This window comes from Heteronotia binoei, chromosome 6 (assembly GCF_032191835.1).
Source record: "Heteronotia binoei isolate CCM8104 ecotype False Entrance Well chromosome 6, APGP_CSIRO_Hbin_v1, whole genome shotgun sequence".
Lineage (NCBI taxonomy): Eukaryota > Metazoa > Chordata > Lepidosauria > Squamata > Gekkonidae > Heteronotia > Heteronotia binoei.
Genome location: NC_083228.1, coordinates 113,284,825 through 113,306,587, shown reverse-complemented (window position 1 = coordinate 113,306,587; position 21,763 = coordinate 113,284,825). Strand labels below are relative to the sequence as shown.

The window sequence follows — 21,763 nt, the reverse complement described above, 5'->3', positions numbered from 1 at the left end:
CCTGTGGGTGCCTTAAGCATTGCAAGGGATGCATTCTAAGCAACTGCAAACACTTTTTTCGGGTATATTTTTTTAGGTCGAGATTTGTGAGTAACACAGTCATTGTTTACTATTAGAAAATAGTCCCTACATGGGCGAGCCAGTCAGTGGTATAGTTTATGTACATGTGCAAAGACCAAATGTCTGATTGGTCAATGGTGGCACAGGCATTTGGCAAGGCAGCTTTACAGTCAGAATGTCTGATTGGGCAGCTGCATTTCATAAGGGTGGACAAAAACAGCAGCACCTCGCTGATGGGTTAAATGGTGCATCTGACCACAGCCACAGAGTGTGTGAACTGTTACTTTGCACAAACTAGGATGGTATTCCAAGAGCTATGATAAAGAAATTTCTCCCTGATATTTTAATTTTTATTTGCAGAGTTTTTTTACATTAGCACGTATGACAACATGCTCCCCACAGGCAGCCCAAGCAGTCTGCAAGGGAGGCCAAGCTGCCAGCAAATAAAAGCAGCTGGCAGTAAGGCAAGGGGTGGCGAGGTGGGAAGGAAGCTCTTGACTCCTTCCTGCCACTGCTCCACCTCTTCCTGCCCGCCTAGTCTGCATCAGTGGCTGGAGGAGCCTCTTCTCACCACTGCCACTGCTGCCGAGGAAGGGAGGCAGGCAGGCTGGCGGCAAGAGAGGAGCCACCTGGCCCTACCTGATGGGGCAGTGGTGCAGCACGGAGCAGTGGCGGATGCACTCCAGTGCACCGACTGGGGCCTGCCGCCACTGTGCTCAGGTGGAGAAGGAGGAAGGGTGCATGGTGGGTGGGAAGTCGGGGCAGAGGTAACTTTCCTGGGGGCAGCAGTCTAGCACCAGAGCTGGTAACAAACCGGATGGTTACTGGGTTAGTGCCTCCAAGTTCAGTTCCTGACATTCAAAAGTTTGCTGCAGTAGGGGATTTGTGGAGTACCAGAGAGCAATGCCAAAGTTTGCCAGGTGCATCCCAATTGATTTCTTGGCAGAGTTCCATTGAAATATTAATGTTCTCTGTGTGAATATTCAGTAGCTGATTGATTTATAAAACAAAATTTGAGACCAGTAACACCTTAAAGACCAACAAAATTTTCCCACTTTTTGTGGGTCAAAGTTCACTTTGCCAGATATCTGCCACCAGGGCTTTGTTTGTAGAAAAGCCCAGCAGGAACTCATTTGCATATTAAGCCACACCCCTGACATCACCATTGTCTCGCATAGAGTTTTTGTGGGAAAAGACCAACAAGAACTCATTTGCATATTAGGCCACACCCTTCAATGCCAAGCCAGCCGAAACTGCATTCCTGTGAGTTCCTGCTCAAAAAAAGCCTTGTCTGCCACACATCTGACTAAGTGAGCTTTGATTAATGAAAATGCATACCCTGGAAAACTTTGTTTAAGGTGCTACTGGACTCCTAATTTTATTCTGCTATTGAAGACTAAATGGCCACCCACCTGATTAGTTTATAACAGCTTTCCTGAACTTTTTATATGCATTGAACCTTTAATTTGCAGTGAAGGGAGTGTATTTACTTTTGTTAAGTCTAATTAATTTAGCATATTCTGAATTGAAGGTTAATTGGTTTGAGTGCATAAGTTGAATTCAGATGTTTTTGGATGATTGATGGCATAATGAACTATATTTAGTTGTTTTGTTTAATTAGCTAGTTTAGTAATGCAGTCCTTTGCAAAGTTGCACCCTCCTGAAACAATTGAATTGTATGGGTTTAGGAAGGTACAACTCCCATTAGGATGACACTGTGAAATTACTTATGGCAGGGAGAAAGGGTGCTTTAGTTTTCCAACCAAATAGCTGGTCAATCTAAATATAAGTCTGATCTGGTCCAAAATGCACTGATAGCAATTACATTTGAAAAAATATATAAATATTTGTGTCTAAATTTGGCATGGACAAAAAGATTATGAGAAATCCAAGCTGTATGTGGAATGATAGAGTTCAAGAATAAACTGGAAAATAAACTTGTTGATTGTGATAAAACTGCAACAGCAAAAAGAATTCCCCCTGTGTAGGAATGTTTATTGAATTTCTTAACTGTATAAGATAAAGATTTGGAAAGCACTGAAGGTATAAATGATTATTTAACAGAGGTGGATGTGGACATCTTACTTCTGAGGGAAAATGGATAATTTCTTCATTACTCCAGCAAGCAAGGGAAGTTGGGGAGGGCACATGGTTCAGTGGTAGAGCTTTGCTTTGTATGCTTTGTATACAGGAGGCCCTAGGTTCAATCCTCAACATCTGGGTGGGAGGTAATGTGAAAGACCTCTGCCTGGGACCTTGGAGAGTGGCTATCAGTTTGAGTAGACAATACTGACTTTGATGGACTGTTGGCCTGATTCATTTTAAGGCAGCTTCATGTGTGTTCATGTGAGAGGATTCAGGATTTAGACTCAAATCCTTTCTGTTGGTTAAGAAAACATGCCTGACAGGATTTGTGGTAAATTGCTGATTTAATACATAGAAGCCTAATCTGATGACTGATGATTCTTAGTGAATGTGCCATCAGATATAAAGAATGAATGCTTTAGAATAGTTAATGTGGAGATTATTTAAGTTGATGTTTTGTATGGTGATTGTGAAAGGTTCCTTCTAAGAAAGCTAGCAATGTGGTTTGCTGGTGAGAAGGACCAGCTTCTACTGTGAGGGTGGCTGAGGGCAGGGGAGTGGGATTTCCCACCCTTACCAATAACAAGTGGAATGCAGCAGTGGAGACAAGGAGTATCCCTACCCTCTGAAAGTGAGCAATTACTGGCCTGTAAGGTGCCCCAAGGAGGGGTACATGATACTGATGGCTTATGTGGCATTCTCCTTTGCAGGTGACAGAGCAACATGTTTAGATCATTGGAACAGCTCCAGAGATGGTGCAGCAAACACAATCTGGCTCAAAGATCTGAATTTTCTTCCCATACATCCCTGGTCATTTTTTCCTCTACCCCAACCAATTTATTCTTACCTTTCTCCACACTGCAGGTCCAAAAGCCTGGCTTTCCATGCTGTTCAGATGAAGAGCGTTCATTCAGACAGCGGGCAAGACATGGAGAGTGGAGACGTTACAGGAGGCATGTCTTTCACAGATACCTGTTTGAGCCAGGAAAGTGACAAATTGCCTTCAACTGCAGGCACTGAAGAGCCACAGCTGGAAAATGCTTTATTTTCACACCCAAGTATCAAATGTATAGAATCAGAGAATCTGCCAGAACCTGTTAAAGAAAGCTGCTATGAGGGGAGCCCGAAGACAACAAAGCAACCTGTGGAATATCAAGATAAGCTTTACTTTCACTTAAAGGAAAATCTCTCTAAAGTGAAAGCATATGTTCTGGAGATGGGGAGGAAAATTCCACTCCCAGATGAATGTGTTATTGAAGGTAAGAGGCCTGAAACTTTGAAATAATGGAAGTATTAAAAACATTTTAGGACTCTCATATAAGCTGTCAACCAGTCTCCTCCAAGCAAAAGCTCTTTACACCAGCTGAAACATGTATTCCCATAATGATGTCATCTTAAAAGGCATTGCTTTGAGATTTCCTCTTGCCGCTCTGTTATTTCTGTTCTGCACTGTGTTTTGTCCCCTAGAAGACCCATTTGCTGCCCTTGCATGCTGGCTGTAATCTCTCAGTAATATCGAAAGATGTACTAAGTGTGCTCAATGGTCTTGGAATCCTTTTCATGTCCCTTGTGGATTCATCAGTGCATTACACTGAGCCGAGAAAGAGATGATGGGTTTTTTCCCCTTCCCAGTAAGTTGAAGGTGGCTTGAAGGAGGGTGTGTGTGACTGCTAATCACATGTATATTTTATCCTACTTTTGTCTCCGGTAAACAGGTTTCATAGATTTTTGTATTGTTCCCAAATCCTGCAAAACCTGTTTACCAGAGGTAGTCATGTTTTATACTCCTTTCAGGTATCTTAGAAGTTATTGACCATTCCAGCTTAAGGGCAATGATACATAAAGATGTCCAAAAGAAGCGGTTTAATTTTATAACCTATGTAAAGACTTTCTCCACACTGCAGGTCCAAAAGCCTGGCTTTCCATGCTGTTCAGATGAAGAGCGGGGCGGGGGGACAACACTCTAAGCAATGCTGGAGGCAGTGTCAAAAGACTTCCCCCTCCACTCACAGTGTGTGTTGGTATAGGATATTCTGAGGAAAACTGTAGTCCCAAATTCTGCTGTCTTTAGATCCATAGTTAGCTATTAGAGAGCTATGGGTAAAAAAATTCTAAGCTGTGAACTCAGTAATACAGACAGGTTGTTCAGTCAAGCTGTCTGGGGTGTCATGTTAACAGTGGGGAACATGTTAGTACCTTGGAAGACATAGACTTCATCTTGTAACTCTGGACTTTTCTGCATTCTCATTCGCTTTGCTTATAAGACCTGTTTCTTTGCAGGGGGTGGATTGGTTCTGCAACTGTTTTGTTCCCCCAGTGGTCAATTTTATATTACACCTGTTTGTGTCCAGTATAAAAACCTGCCATTTAGAAATGCAGGGAGATATGCTGGACATATACCGTACCTTTCCTTTCCTTTGTACCCTTAGAAGCTCATTGATTCACAAATCTTTATCAGCAGAAGACACATTCCTTTTTTTAATGCAAGGGCTAAAAGGACTGAGACAAGTTGGACATATACTGGTATAATATCAAGTCAACCACTAGAGGGAGAAAAACGCATGTGGAATGAGGGGGGGAAATCTCAACAAAATAGGAACTTACAAGTGAAGAAAATGAGAATGCAGAAAAGCTCTCTGAGTCCCTTGCTCCAGATTTAAGATGAAAACATGTGATGACATAGTGCCCATTTCAGCAGAATTTTAAATCAGAACTCTGCTTGGGTTAAAAAAAAAATCAGGCTTGCTTAAATCAGATCTATTCTCAGAGAAGCATGGCGGATTCTTCTCAGGTACCCAGACAGTCCTTTTTGTTCTCTGCTCAGCAAGCCTTCACCACTTGTTGGTCTTTACCTCCCCTCCCTTTCTGGAGAAACTTCTGCTCTACACCTCGGCATGTTCTGGGACAACAAATGTGCACTCGTGGCACCATGACATTTCCAGACTGGCTGTCATTGCTTTCAGCTGGGCCAATGACGGTGTGGAGCCGCTGGAGAGCCCAGGGCAGCATGGTTTCTGTTCTGATATGAGGACAGTGCATTCATTTTGAATGATGGAGAATGGCTGTGAGAAACTGAGATCCAAAGTCATCTCATTTTTTTCCTTTACAAATTAGTACTTTTATTCCTCCAAGTTATTTGTCCTATGTAATTAGGTCTATTTTAACTTAAAGACAGTCATCTCGTGGAGATCTCATTTTTCACATGAAGTTTCTTATTAATTTTCAAAAGTTACTTTGTGCACTGGGGTGTTGATTTCCTTTCCTTTTGTTCTCTTAGAAGCTCACTGATATATGAAAAGACTGTCTGGGTACCTGAGAAGAATCCGCCATGCTTCTCTGAGAATAGATCTGATTTAAGCAAACTAGATCTGTCAAACTAGATAGGGAAGGGATGGTGGCTCAGTGGTAGAGCATCTGCTTGGTAAGCAGAAGGTCCCAGGTTCAATCCCCGGCATCTCCAACTAAAAAGGGTCCAGGCAAATAGGTGTGAAAAACCTCGCTTGAGACCCTAGAGAGCCGCTGCCAGTCTGAGTAGACAATACTGACTTTTATGGACCAAGGGTCTGATTCAGTATAAGGCAGCTTCATATGTTCATATGAATCTTGAGCAGCTAAAGAAAATATCTTCTTAATTTTTGGGGTGCAAAGGATAAAAGGACTTAAACAAATCTTGCTACCACCAAAGTAATCTTAAGATCATTGTCTCTAAGCAGATAAAACAGGGGTTCCAAAAGTAGTGCCTGATCCATAATCAGTGGCTTAATATAGTAATCCTAATGGTCTAACCCCCCCTCCCAAATAACAGCATTCAAGCAGACAAGAGACAATGTGTCAATCTTATAAAGGCCACAGGGGCAGATTCCATTGGAATAAGGATTACTCAAAAAATTTTCTTGTCAAAACATGGAGGGTACAATGTTTAATCTAGCAAATAGAAACACTCTATAGTAGCACAGGATAGTTAAATAATGCATATAAGGGGGTAAGGAATTTGGGAGAGAAATACTGAAGGACAGGGGTAAACAAACACAACAAGCTCTGAATAACAGACTTTCCTAATCAATTCCCAAGACTCACCTTTTCATCAGAGAAAATGAGTGCTGATTTGGTAGCTTGCCACTTAAAGAATCTACCTCAAGAATTCCATCTTGACTGCACTTGATTTTTATGGTTCATGGCATTCTGTTGCTACTTGAGGGCAAGGTAACATGATTGTGCCTTAGAATAATATTCTGATGGGATTAGCTGAAAGGAAAACAATGTGTTTGGGGAACTCTGAATAGCATTCCCAGGAACTGACAATGATCTGGAGGAAGTTGTGATATTGTGCATGAATGTAACTAATGGTTGTTTGATGACCCTCTGTTGTTGGATGGATAAACTGCCAGGGATGACTGAAAGATGCTAAATGGTTTCATGATTATGGTAAAACAAGCCAGGTAAAGGTCAGGCCAGCTGGGGAAATGATTAATCTAAGGTGAAACAACGTGTTTTCCTAGTAGGGTGTTTTGTAGGGTCCAACTCAGGAAATATCTGGGGACATTGGGAGTGGAGCCAAGAGACTCTCCTGTTCACTGAAAAAATAAAATAAATATACAGCAGTGCAGTTCCCTTGAATATACTCTCCATTTTCTCTTCTGCTTTTTTTGCATTCAAATGGTTCCACAGCAGCTGCACTTCCACTAAAATGAAAGTGAACTCTCACACTTATAAAGCAGCCCAAATAAACAGTTTACATGCCCACACTTTTGTGATCTCCCTGGGACAATGATATAGATAGCTTTATTCACTGGAGTTGCTGAATGTAACAAGCTGCTGTATTTCAACCAAGGAGAGAGAGGTCTAGAGGGTAGAGTTTTCCTCTATTCCATAAGCAGGTTCTAGTCAACTCTTCACTATCCCTTTCACTATACAAACAACTTCTGAAAGGAATGCAAAATGAACAGATGGACTGGGCTCTCTCTCTCTTCCTCTTTCACACACACTGCCTGCTTGCCCTACCCCCATGCAGCTTCAATCTCACACTCACGCCTTCTTAAATACAAGGAGTTTGCAAGCTTCTAACCCTGCCTGAGATTTAAAGGCACAACTACAGAGTCTAGCAACAGAGAGCAGCTTGCAAAACCAGAGGATCCCCCACCTGGACCTGGGGACTGGCAAGCCTATTTCCTGGAGACTCATTATTGCCATCATATATGGTCTTAAGGTGGTGACAGGGTTGTTAGCAGGCAAACCCATAACTTTGCACCTTACAGAATCTCTGCCCAGACATGTCATTGGCCTGTGTTTGCTTGCATCCATTTTGTGTAACAGCAGAACCATTTGTGTTATCTTGGGGTGTATTTAAGATGGAAGGTGCTTGGACTTACTCTTTCTAGGTGTCAGGTTCTCCCTTCAGCAGGAAGAGAGGTCTGGGACTAACATTCCAGCCTTGGTTTCTGTCAGGAAAGGGGGAGAGGAGAGGAGGGAGGAGCCATTCTTGGGATGTTTTTATCTATGAAGAAGGACTCATTGAGGCTAGGCCTGGTAGCAATCACTAGTGCTACCACCTGACTAGTGTGTCTCATCTAGGTCCTGCAGCTTGCTACTTTTCAACAGCAGCCACCCTATGAAAGCCAGTGTTGTGTCGTGGTTAGAGTTTCAGACCAGAATCTGGGAGACCCAGGTTAGAATCAATCAATAGCACACCTTTATTGGCATAACCTGCGGGGTGACATGATAGAGGTTTACAAGATAATGCATGGAATGGAGAAAGTAGAGAAAGAAGTACTTTTCTCCCTTTCTCACAATACAAGAACTCGTGGGCATTCGATGAAATTGCTGAGCAGACAGGTTAAGACGGATAAAAGGAAGTACTTCTTCACCCAAAGGGTGATTAACATGTGGAATTCACTGCCACAGGAGGTGGTGGCGGCCACAAGTATAGCCACCTTCAAGAGGGGTTTAGATAAAAATATGGAGCACAGGTCCATCAGTGGCTATTAGCCACAGTGTATGGAGCACAGGTCCACCAGTGGCTATTAGCCACAGTGTATGTGTGTATATAACATTTTTTGCCACTGTGTGACACAGAGTGTTGGACTTGATGGGCCGTTGGCCTGATCCAACATGGCTTCTCTTATGTTCTTATGTTCTTATGTTCTTAACCAAAAGAGATATATAGAGACTTGTCAACCAAACAACAATCCAATATATACAGTAGGTTAGAATCCTCTTTCTAGAAACTCACTGGGTAATCTTGGGGCAAGTACACATTCTCTCAGCCTAATTTACCTCACAGGGTTGCCATGATAAAAAAAATGGAAAAGAGGAAAATAGCGTAAAATGCTTTGGGTTCCCATTGTGGAGAAACATGGGTTATAAAGGCAATAAATAAATAGCATATATAGCTGAAGGGAGGCAGGTAAAACAATTGTTTTGTGGGTGAGTGAGAAGGAGATAAGCATGGAAAGTTGAGGATATGGATATTGGCAGAAAGAAGAAAAGAGGAAATAGTAAGAGGAAAATACAGATGAAACCAGGGTGCCCTCCAAGTCCTCTGCCATCCAGCTGGGCTTGACTCTATATTCAGCACCACCCAACTGGGCCCAGCCCAGCCCAGTACACCTAGAACCTAGGAAGGCCCAATGGTCAGCACTAAGCAAATGTGTCTGGCCTGGTGACTGGCAGCCAGAACCACACAGAGACCGTTTTTGCACACAGCTTACCACGCGGTCACGTTCCTGTTCTCTCCACAGCATCTGTCGGATTTCCCATTATCTGCGCCGGAGTTACAGGAAGTGCCGCGGCTTTTGCATAGTGGTTTAAGTTTGCTACGCAAAAGCTGCAGCACTTCCTGTAACTTCGGTGCAGATAGTGGGAAATCCGATGGACGCTGCGGAGAGAACAGGAACGTGACCCCATGGTAAGCTGTGTGTGAAAACAGTCTGGGCGTTTTCGCACTGACCTTACTCGGCAGCGACGTCCCTCTTCACCGCGCAGTGTCTGCGCGGATTTTGCACACATTGCTCCGCAGAACCCAGTTTACATTTGCAACGCAAAAGCTGCGGGACTTTGCGGCTCTTCCGAGTTCTGCGGAGCAACGTGTGCGAAATCCGCGCAGACGCTGCGCGGTGAAGAGGGACGTCGCTGCCAAGTAAGGTCAGTGCGAAAACGCTCTCAGAGTTTTTCCAGGGAGAGGCTACTAAGGAGAGGGAAGAGAAGAAAATCTGAAGACAGGGGGGCAGATAAAGATGAGTTGGCTGATGGATGGGAAGGAGAGAAGGAAGCAGGAAAGAGGGGAAAGCTATGGGGTTTTAAGGAAAGGGAAAGAGGAAATAGTATGAGAGGGGAAAATAAGATGCCCCCTGTGAGACCCCTGCTTGTAGAGTTCTGATTCCAAAGCATTTGAAAGAATGACGATTATCTCGCTGTCTGTATCTCTGTGTTCTTTCAAAGGGCTGATATCTACAACTTCCTCTAGACAGCTTTCAGTGACTTATGGGATAAGAAATCTCCAGACCTCTGAGAGAAGGGATGCTGGGAAACATACTGCCATGGGGAAGTTTGTTTAAAGAAGTCCTTTACATCATGCAATATGGATTAATGCTTGCACAATCAACATTCATAGCAAATGAATATGCCAGACATCACATCACCATCTTGGACCGTTGGGAGCTACATAGTGTCCTTAGGCCTTAGACAGACTTGACTTTGGTGAGGCCAGTAGGAAATGCTCAAAATGTTTCAGATAGGGTTGCCAGCTTTGGGGGTGGAGCCAGGAGACTTTGGGGGTGGGGCCAGGAGCAAGATTGTGACAAGCATAATTGAACTCCAAAAGGAATCCTGGCCATAACATTTAAAGGGACTGCACAGCTTTTAAATGCCTTCCCTCCACTTGAAATAATGAAGGATAGGGGCACCTTCTTTTGGGGTTCATAGAATTGGACCTCATGGTCCAATCTTTTTGAAACTTGGACAGTGTTTTGAAGAGAGGCACTGAATTCTATGCTAAAAATGTGGTGCCTCTATCTCAAAAAACTGCCTCCTCTGAGCCCCAGATACCCACAGAACTATTCTCCATTACTCCCTATGGGAATCAGTCTCCATAGAGAATAATGGAGTGCCTAGCAGACATTTAAGAGCATAAGAACATAAGAGAAGTCATCTTGGATCAGGCCAATGGCTCATACAGTCCAACACTCTGTGTCACACAGTGGCCAAAAGAACGCCCCCCCCTTTCTGATGACCCTGAAGCAGGGAGAGGGACTCCAGACTGGGGGATCTCCTGCCTCCACCTGAGGATTGGCAACCCTAGTTTCAGAAGCTGCTAATATATTTGTCTCTGGCAGTCAAATTTCTGTGTATAGAATTGCCAAATCCAGGTTGGGAAACCCCTGGAGATTTGGGAATGGAGCCATGGGAGGAAAGGGATCTCAGTGGGGTACAATATCATAGTGCAGGGGTGGCAAACAGTAGCTCTTCAGATGTTTTTTGCCTACAACTCCCATCAGCCCCAGCCATTGGCCATGCTGGCTGGGGCTGATGGGAGTTGTAGGCAAAAAAACTTCTGGAGAGCTACCGTTGGCCATTCCTGCCATAGAGTCCACCCTCCAAAGCATCCATCTTCTCAAAGGGAACAGATGAGCTATATTTCCAGGAGATCCCCGGCTCCCAACATCCCTGTCTGGGTGCCATAGGGTGAAATGCTGTGTTACTGATATTTCAAGGATCTTCAGATGTACCTATACATCAGGATTTGCTTGATTCCAGACTAGCATGACTTTTTAATTTAGAGTTTTCACACATTTTATTAGAGAAGTTGATAACTGCTATTAGTCAATGCAATTGTCTGAAGATGCTTGAAATTGTAATATCATATTAAGCTTTTGCAAATAATCCATCTTTAGTGTCCCTTTTTATATAGTGAATACTTAACACATATTCCCTTGCTTCTTTCTGGTGCCAAAATAAACTTAACATCCCTACTATGGTAGTCATTTTAACCATGTCATTATTGTGAAGTTCACTCTTCCTGATGCAATTTCCTGGAAATTCCTATAGAAAACTTCTTCAGACAAATTCCCAGAACATGGACACATTGTAAGATTAATGTGACTCATTCTTCATGCATTCACAGAAGTGCACTCATGCCGATTACTCAAGGGATATAGCTAGTTAATATTTCAGATATTCCATAAACCACTTATTCTGAAACATGGCAGTAATTCAATCTCCTATAATTTCTGCATTGGCATAGCAGGAGTTACACATTGCTTTTCTTGTTGCGTTTTAAGAATCTGCTTATAAATTATTGCCATGAGTACACAGCTGGTTTCATTACCTAAACTGGAATTTGCTAAGATTTGATTAGGAATAAAGTGTCAACTCGCATAAAGTGAAAAATGGCATTCTTAAACCACTTGAAGGTATACTTCTTTTGAAAAACATATTTGGTACATTGCAACATGTCTGTATTAAAATGTACAATTAATAAGTACAAAGAGTTCTCACACATGACCTTTAAGCCCTGCTACTTCTCCCAAATCTTTCAGCAGCTTATAGACATTAATTGTACTATCTGATTCTTTCAAGATCACTTAGCAAAATTGGGAGTTAAATGCCAAAAAGTTCAGCTTTTAACCTTGTAGTTCAATTCCTGAAAGTAGTTGGGGGCAGGGCATTTTTTGTAGCAGGAACTCCTTTGTATATTAGGCCACACACCCCTGATGTAGCTTGTCCTCCAAGAGCTTACTGAAGGACCTGTAATATGCAAAAAAAAAAATCCCTTGTTGGGCGACTGCTGCTTAACACCATGAAGGCATTTGGCAGTGAAACTCCACTGGATTCCATTTTGTCCTCCATCTTTTTAAACATCTGTATGACCCCTCTAGAAGAGGTCATCTGAGGAGAGGTCATCTGGAAGTTTGGTATAAAGAGTTATCAGTATGCATACTCCTTTTCAGCTAGTCTTGGTTAAGCATTGGATATAGGAGAGTGTAGTTGGCTATTTCTGACCCAATAAAATGCCCAGTATTTAAGGGATCAGATCAGCAATACCGGATTCTGCTCCTGCATCTCTGGCATGATTCATGATTTCCATATTACCACTACAGATAATATCAGAATCGAGAATCTTGTTGGGGAGACAGGAGAAGCTAGGGAGGAGGGAGCGATCCCCAGCTAGTTGGTGGTACCTGTGCCCTTTAAACTTTAAAGGGCCATCTTTTCCCCCTTTGAAAATAATGTGCAGATGCACTACCAATTGGCTGGAGTGGTTTCTCTGACTAATGGGTGGTAGACCTGGCCTCCAGAATCTTTCACTTTGAATATACCTGAATATGGTTTTGGCAAACAGACCTAAGATTCTGAGTAGATGTACTTCGGATTGCTCTGAAATTACCTTGTACTGACCTTGCCCCTCTTTCTACATGTTTAAGTGTCTTTTGTTACAATACCAGATGAAGTGGCGCACATTCCTCCTATATCCACGGCTCTAAGGATATATCACTAGACTTTAAAATTTTACAATAACTCTGAATGTGTTGAGTAAATAAATATGATCTGAACCATGTGATAATCAGAATTACAAGGAACTGATCCAGCCAGATTGTGAACAGCCCATATAACCAATATCATGGAGTGCAGTTTCTATTAAGAGCAATCATTTGGAATATCCATGATTATGAGGATTTCTTCCATGCTGATTGGCAAAAATAAAGACCTGCCAATGTATACATATGTGCATACCATTTTCAGTTTTGAAAGGTAATACTAGGTGAAATGTATTATTGAAAACAAGCCCATAGTTTCTCCCAGTAGTTTATGTTTTACCTTTAAAAAGATCATAAAATGGCTATAGAATGCAACTTATGGTGTCTGGCTAGCAGCAGGATAAAGTTTCAAGCTATGCAGAGACTATTTACATCAATGTCTGTCCCCCCCCTACATTCTTGATCCAATCCAAACCACCTCTCAGACACAAAGCCAAAACTCCTTCTCCTTTCCCAACAGAAAGCTCCGCATGGAGCCACTAGTTACAAGGTGAGACCCCCTCAGTGATTAGTAATTGAGGGCCAAATTAATTCTCCCTAGATAGGGAAACATGGAAAGGCTTTTAATTTGCCTTCCATTTTCAGAGTGGAGGATTAGTACTTTCATTATAATACCAGTGGAGTTGCCATTGGTGCCAAAATTAGCTAAGTCAACCTGTTAGTGTGTGAGACCCTTTCCATAGAATGTGTACAGGACTTCTGTGTCGCAGCTTAAATAATAATAATAATTTTAATAATAAGAATCCAGCCTTATTCTCTTTTTTTCCCTTTCTTTGTTTTGGCATAGCAAAAACACAACTGGTTTCTAGAAACGCTGGGCTTCATCTCTGCAAGTTTGTGGTTGTACTGAGCTAGCAGGGGCCCATATGTTTTCAATCACTCTTTGGCTCATGCCATGCCTAAATGTATCAAAAAAGTTCCAGAAGCAAGCACTGCAGGGGAGCAGTGATCTTTTCCATCTATTTCCATCATATGGTACTAATTATCTCTCAGTACAGCATAAAACATAACACCAACCAAATTCAGGCCCAGGGCACTCTCGCCCTTCTTTTTTAGGGGGGAATTCTATTGTATTTTCAATCACGGTTTTTACTAGTTAGGGTTTATCATAGAGAATAAACAAACAAATCAACACTGTGAAACAAATCAACACTGGCAGAGCTGAGATGGAATTTTACAGTTATTGTACCAATTCACTTTTTCCTGTTTTAATTGTAACAGGAATGTACGTGACTACCTATGGAAAGTGACACTATCTACATTAAGGGCTGGTTTTGGGTCTAAATGAACTACTGCAGATTTAACAACCACAAATGGAAATTTCACATCAGGGTGGGTGCTTTAATTGTATTTTTTCAAGAGTGTCCATACATACATTCAGGTTCCACTAGCAAGCACTGACCAATCAAGTGATGCGTGTGTAAAAAAAGGTAAAGGTAGTTCCCTGTGCAAGCACCAGTCGCTTTCGACTCTGGGCTGACGTTACTTTCACAACGTTTTCACAGCAGACTTTTTACAGGGTGGTTTGCCATTGCCTTCCCCAGTCATCTACACTTTCCCCCCAGCAAGCTGGGTCCTCATTTTACCGACCTTGGAGGGATGGAAGGCTGAGTCAACCTGGAGCCAGCTACCTGAACCAGCTTCTGCTGGGATCAAACTCAGATCGTGAGCAGAAAGCTCCGACTATATTACTGCAGCTTTACCACTCTGTGCCATGGGGCTCTCTGATGTGTGTGACCCAGACCTAAACACATTGCTAAATTTCTCATCATATTAGCCCAACAGATAGCTCTTAGGATTGAATTCATCAGTTAGTCCAGATGTCACAAAGTGAGGAGCAAGGGTAGGGGCAGGATGCCTTATCTGCCCTTCCAACCTGATGTGCTGGCCTCATTTCTGCATAATGTCTGATGGCAAAGTCCAATATGCACAGAGCTTCTAAGAGGTTGAGAAAGACCCAGACCATTTTCATTTTTTGAAGATCCTGGTGCAGGTGGTAATGGGACACAAGTTTAAAGTCTTCTTATTTCAATCCTGACAGAGTATCTCTATGACTGTGTGTATGATCTCATTTGGAGAGAGTATCAAAAGACTAAATTTGAGGCCCTCTGTGAATGTAAGGCCTGGGCCAAATGCCCCCCCCCCCCGCATGTGCATGGGTTCCATATACATATCTGAGTAGACAATACTGACCTTGGTGGACCAGTGGTCAGATTCAGGAGAAAGCAGCTTTGTGTATACCTATTCATATATTAATTTAAGACACAGCATGGTGTTGCCCAAAGAGGCAGTGTCCTGTTTAATTGGGTGAATAAGTTTAAAGGGGATAAAGAGAGAGGGAGTAATTGGGATTCTCCACCTATGTCTACAGGGATTTTTCCCTCAAGAGAACTCTCAAACAAACCAGGCAGATGTTCAGCTGAAAAGGGTTTTTTATTATTAAAAGAGAAATAAAAGAATGAAACAGACGCACAAATGCACAAACACACAAGAGGAAATCAGGGAGGAGAAGGATGAAAGCAGTTTTAGGGAAGGCTATAATTACTAGTTTCAAAGAAAGAGGTCTATGGAGGCAGCAGCAAAATGACCAGCATTTCACAGGGAGGAGAAGAGAGGGACCAAATGGATTTGGGGATGTATGTACAGGTCCCAAAATACACACACACACTGCACTGGTGGCTAGGGACTCTTGATATATGGCAAAATGCTCCCTGGGGCAAGCTGAAGTATTCAACCAAACCCAGTAACTTGTTGGGTTTTCCTGAGCTGGACAAAAATATATGATTGGTTTTTCTGAGATGGACTAGTGTGAAAGCCTTGATGACCCTGCTAAAGCTGGATGGATAGGTCTAATGGGAAAGGTGAATAGGCTTTAAGTGTTGCTTAATCAAGGGCAATGGGTGAAAGGGAAATTAATCATAGAATCACAGAGTTGGAAGGCACCACACGAACCATCTAGTCCAAACCCCTGCTCAATGCTCAGCCTAGAGCAGGGGTGGCCAAACTGTGGCTTGAGAGCCGCATGTGGCTCTTCCACACATATTGCGCAGCTCTCAAAGTCCCCATGACCCTATTGGCCAGCCTGGAGAGCGCATTTCTCTCTTTAAATCACTTCTCCAAGCCAAGCCAGCCAGCACCTTGGAAAAGGCATTTAAAGTTAAAGTTGCTTTCTTTCCACCTCCTTCCCCCTCCCCATCTATTTCATTCCTTCCTTCCTTCCATCCTTCCTTCCATCTTGTGGCTCTCAAACATCTGACGTTTATTCTTTGTGGCTCTTATGTTAAACAAGTTTGACCATGCTTGACCTAGAGGATCCCTGAGAATTGTTTGTCCAGCTGCTGCTGAAAGACTGCCAATGAGAATTCACCACCTCCCTAGGTAGCTGATTCCACTGTTGAAAACTTTTACTGTAAAAAAGTTTTTTTAAAAAAAAAATCTAGCCAGTACCTTTCCACACTTTAAACCCATTATTGTGAGTCCTATCTTCTGCTGCCAACAGGAGCAGTTCCCTGCCCTCCTCTAAGTGATAGCCCTTCAAATACTTAAAGAGAGCAATCATGCCCCCCCTCAACCTACTCTTCTCCAGATTGAACATTCCCAAATTCCTTAGACTTTCCTCATAGGGCTTGGTCTTTAGGCCCCTGATTATCCTTGTTGCTCTCCTCTGCACCCACCCCATTCTGTCTACATCCTTTTTGAAGTGAGGCCTCCAGAACTGCACACAATACTCCAGCTGTGGTCTGACCAATGCAGTTTACAGCAGGACTATAACATATTGCATTTTGGATGTTATGCCTCTGTTGATACACCCCAAGATGGCATTAGCAGTTTTTGTCATTGCCTCACACTGGCTGCTCATATTTAACTTATGGTCCACACAAACTGCTACCCAGAACTATATCCTCCATCCAGTATGCATGTTGGTCATTTTTGTTACCCAGATGAAGAACTCAGTATTTATTCTTGTTAAACTGCATCTTGTTCACATCCACCCACTATTCCAGCATGTTCAGATCTCATTGAATTCTATCTCTATCTCCTGATGTATTTGCTACTCATCCCAATTAGGTGTCATATGCAAATTTAATAGACATGTAGACAAATGGACTTAGGTGTTGATGGGATTGATCCTGGGTGAGCCAAAAGGTCTTGGGTAGCCCTTTGTTCCATATTATGCATCCCTTCAGGGTGTGGAAAGGAAACATTAGCCAGCCGCTCTGACTTACTTCCAAAATACTTACCCAGGCTTGTTTCTGACTGGTATCCAGATCCATTTTGTTTCATTTTAGGCCAGGCAATGCTCTGCACATATGATTTTGGGGTGACATTAAAGAAGGGTGTTTATGTTTCTCTCTAACCACTAAACTACCCCTCTGCAGGGGGTAGGTCCATATCCAATTGATGTCCACTGGTGTTAGAGAAAGGGCCAGAGTACCAGGTGGGCAGGGAGGTGAGCTGTGCTCCTTTCCACCAACTCCTGATTGTGCTTAGAGCTGTTGTAGCATCTTGAACTGGTTCTGTGATGCTGAAATAAAGAAAAATGGGATAATGCCAATCAGACCAGGAATGAATGTCTAAAATTGCTGCTGAAAATCATCTGTGACTTCAGCAATTAATTCTTCCTGTCTTTCTATCGTATTTACTGTTGAAATTTTTAAAGTTCGTGATGATACTAACTAAAGATCTCTCTGTGGTCGAAGTCTGGGTGTGTTTTCACAGTTGGTCAAAGTAATAAATATTTCTTAGACCATATAATAAATTAGGCAGTGTGTCCTCTCATGTTAGATACACAGAGAGTATTGGCTGGAAATCTCAGATAACACAAAACTAACTCTAATAAAGGAACTGATCCTTCATAAAATTATAAACCAGTAAGCTTTCCCTTTGTAGTAGACAAAATTCCTGAGCCTGATAAGAAAATCACAAAACATCTGAAGAAATACAGCTGCTTTGTTTTTTTTTTAAAGAAAAAAAGTTAAAAGTATTCCTGTGAGAATTAAGTAAGGAATTAACCAGTCACTAATACAAAATTAAATACCGATCAAATGGTTTGGGGAAGATTGAGATATTATTTCCCTTTGAAATACTTAAGCACAGAATTTTTATTCTAAGATTTCTACACACCAACATCAGAGCTGTGCCAAACTGACAAAGGATTTTTATTTTTATTTTTTGCAATGATAAATGGCATAACGGCATGAAGTTTTCACCAAAAGATCAGCCATTGAATCTATAACGGGGGGGGCAGCCATCAAATTTCAAGTAAAACAAGACAGACTTTGCTCGGCACTTAAAAGATGGCAAAGGTGTGCTAGTGAATATTTCTTAAGGGAGAATTGCATAAGTACTATGTAACCATAGATAAGGCCCTGCCTCCAAAAGATACTTTCCAAGAATGGTCTTACTGGGAGAAATGACTATGATGACGATCTCAGGTGATAAATGGGATTATATTAGATTAATAGGTCCTTTAGATAGCCTGACTCTAAACTAATTAGAGATTCAATGCTAGGAATGATTCTGTATCCAAAAGTATTTTATTTCCATATCAGGAAGTCCATGATTATTGCTTTCCTTAAATGTGGGGAGTATCATTCTCATTCAAGAAAGATCAGAATTATTTAATTAAAACTATAATTATGACCAGGGCTTTTTTTGTAGCAGGAACGCCTTTGCGTATTAGGCCACACATCCCTGATGTAGACAATCCTCCTGGAGCTTTCTGTAGGCCCTGTACTAAGAGCCCTGTAAACTCCAGGAGGATTGGCTACATCAGAGGTGTGAGGCCTAATATGCAAAGGAGTTCCTGCTACAAAAAAAGCCCTGATTATGCCCTTCCAGACTTTCTGATACAGAATTGGAATGGGGAGGAGGAAAGAGAAAGGAAGAGTCCCTGGTTCAAAGCTGGTTGGTGGCAAATCTTTCCTTTTAACTTTAAAAGCCATTATTTTCAGTAGGGAGGCTGGGTCTACTACCATTGAAAATAATAGCACTGTAAAATTAAAAGGGCAAATGTGCTGCCAACCAACTGGTGGTGCCTTAACTAATGGATGGTAGACCCAGCCTCCAAAGTCATTCACATTTGAATCATTCCCAGTCTCTAGAGTCATTCATTTTGTTGACCTACTCCTTATCTCCTGAACAGAAGAACACTGGTTCATGGAAAATAACCTTCCATTCTTGCAATATAATTTCATATGATTGGTTTCTTTATCAATAAATATATTTCATTCATTCATGAAAAGAGATTATGTTTCCATGGACAAATGGATTTCAATAGGTGTCACAACTGCATTGTTTTGTCCCACTTCAAAATAAATAATAAACCTAGCATAATTGCTGAATAGCAATGTAAAAATATTATTTTGTTCAAATATTTGTACTTCATTTCCCCACACACAGAGGACCACAAGCAATTTACGTAGACCCCACGTAAAAGCGTAAAACAGGTTGTGATGTATGAGGACATCCTGGGCAAGCCTGGATTTACTAGCACAGTTTGTAAGATATCACCAGAACTTAGTCCAGACGGGTTTCCCCCACCCCAGTTTAAGAGCTGATGCTGGAAAGGTACCACTGATCATGCACAGAGTGCCTTTCTCTCTTCACTGAATAAAAGTAGTCTTCTGCCTCACCATGGTTCTAAGTATAGACTTAAACAGGATTTTCAAATACAAGGTTTACGCTCGCAACTATTTTTTCTAGATAGAAATGACTGTATTTTGGATTTTCTCATCCACCCTTCTCTTTTCCTAACTTTCAGCCACTTAGAAAAACAACAGGGCATTTAGATTAAAACAAACAAACATTGTAGGCATTAATCTAAATTCAGCAGTTCAGCCACTTGCCCCTGTAGCTCTGGAGGTCTCCTTTTTCACTCTTGTCTTTTCATATCTTCAGAGTTGGTTAATGTGCAAAGGTAGAATTTGGTCAGAACCAAATAATGTTCCTCCATGGTACCATAATAAAGGAAATACAGAATCAGATACTAAGTAAGGTTGCCAGATGTTGTTAATGTAAGGAAATTTACCATATTTCACAGCATGATGAGTGTTTTAAAACATATATATTTTCCCTTGCTGCTTGAAGTATGGTTTGTGATATATGCTCATCACCAACCTTATAATATTTATTGTATCCCACTTGTTTCCATAGAATTCAAGGTGGCTTTCATACATCAAAAATCTTTAATAATGCCCCATGTGTCTGTGAGTCTGTTTGACTGTTTTCTCCCATAAATCCCTATAAAATATACAATTCTGATTTGTGTGTGTGTTAAGAGCATATGATGCCAATGGGGATATTTTGAAGAACTATTTATTATAATTCCTTCCCAATGCACATGGCAACCATCTAGGATTGCCAATTCCCGGTTGGGGCCAGGGGATCCCCTGGTTTGGAGGTCCTCTTTTCCTTTCAGGGTTAACAGAAAGCGGAGGGGGGGGTGATGTCTGCTGGGCACTCCATTATACCCTATGGAGACCAATTCCCATAGGGTATAATGGAGAATTGATCCATGGGAATCTGGGGTGCTGAAGGGCTGTTTTTTGAGGTAGAGGCACCAAATTTTCAACATAGCATCTGGTGTCTCTCCTCAAAAACCCCTCCCCCCACCCAAATTTCAAAAACATTGGACCAGAGGGTCCAATTCTATGACTCCCAAAAAATGTGCCCTCATCCTTCATTATTTCAAAATGGAGAGAAGGCATTTAAAAGGCATGTGGTCCCTTTAAATGGGATGGCCAGAATTCCCTTCAGAGTTTAATCATGCTTTTCACAACCTTGCTCCTGGCTCCAACCCCAAAGTCCCCAGATATTTCTTGAGTCAGACCTGGCCCTACAGCCATCTAATCCAACATGGAGTTCGACTTGGTGCAGTCATGAAGATAAGTTGTCAAAAATCTCTTTCTGAAGAGGTGAAGCTTGATGAATGGGAATGAATGAAATTTTTTGGATTCTGCCTCTCATTAAAGTGTGTGGCTTTCTTTGAGCTGGGGCCATATCCAGCCTTCCTCACTGAGTGGCACTGTCATATTACTATGTAGGCTTTCAAAGACATGAATAGCAAATTATTCTCTCACAGACATCAGTACTGCTGGAACTCTGCTGCCAAGCCCCAATGTCAGTGGGCATTTTAGCGGCAGAAACTTATAATTTTAAATATAAATAATATTATAAATCTGGGATCTTTTGCACACTGGTTTCTAATCAACATATTTGATTGATCCTTTTCCCCACCAAACCCTTGCCACACCCAGTCAAAGAACTTTTCATAGTAGTGGAGCCTGAAAAAATCCATCCATCTTGGATGTTCAGAGGACAGGAGAAGAACCATAATTTTTCTGAGCGCTGTATGCCACTGCTTTTCTGTAATTAAATATCTTCCTATTTTTTTTTATTAAAAAACCCAAATTCTTATCCTTTAGTGAAAGCTTTCATGTCACAAATTAAAACATCAATTTTTAAAACAAAATATGGATGGAGCAAATCAGTGTCTCAGGTTGGATGATGTATTCACTGTCCCAACCATTGACTATCCAGTCAACCTGTTAAATATAGAGCTATTCCACCTCAAAATGTACAAAGGAGATCATATGTTTGAATGTGCCGTTTCAATATTCCCTTTGCTAGCAAGTTTGGTGCATTTGAGTAAAGCAAAAGTCTTCCAACTTTTTGAAGTGGCATGCCACTTACTCTGTCTTTTGGGACCTACTTGTAAATTAACACCATGCTTCTTTTCCCCATCCTTAACATTAAATGAAAGAATCTTTCATTTGCTAGTACTGAAGATGTTTCTATTTTGCTCATTTTTAGCATTTAAATATCTACAAGCAGAGGGCATGCAAGGACTTACAGGAATAATCTCATAACCACTTCCCCGCTATTTCCTCTTTCCTGTCCCTGAAAGCCCCACTCGGGTTGCCAGCCTCCAGGTGGGGCCTGGAGATCTCCTGCTTTTACAACTGATCTCCAGCTGGCAGAGATCAGCTCCCCTGGAGATCCTTGAAGTGCTGTAAACTCAGATCAGGCTCCAGCAAAGGGATTGTGTGTGGGGGGGGAGGCTTTCTTGAGGATGTTAGCATGTT

General features: G+C 41.9%; 1 protein-coding gene across 6 annotated transcripts in view; it reads left to right on the top strand.

The window, feature by feature from the left end:
• VEPH1 (ventricular zone expressed PH domain containing 1) overlaps positions 1-21,763 on the top strand; it is a 180,597-nt gene that overhangs the window by 93,165 nt on the left and 65,669 nt on the right. For 5 of the 6 annotated variants that reach the window (XR_009555592.1, XR_009555591.1, XM_060242382.1 and 2 more), the window contains one exon: positions 3,010-3,404. Coding sequence is in view for 4 of the 6 variants with exons in the window: in XM_060242382.1 (XP_060098365.1) it covers positions 3,010-3,404 (395 nt within the window). In the remaining 2 variants the exon portion in view is untranslated. Of the gene's footprint in view, positions 1-3,009; positions 3,405-21,763 lie in introns of those variants that run through there. The other variant, XM_060242385.1, reaches the window with a different exon arrangement.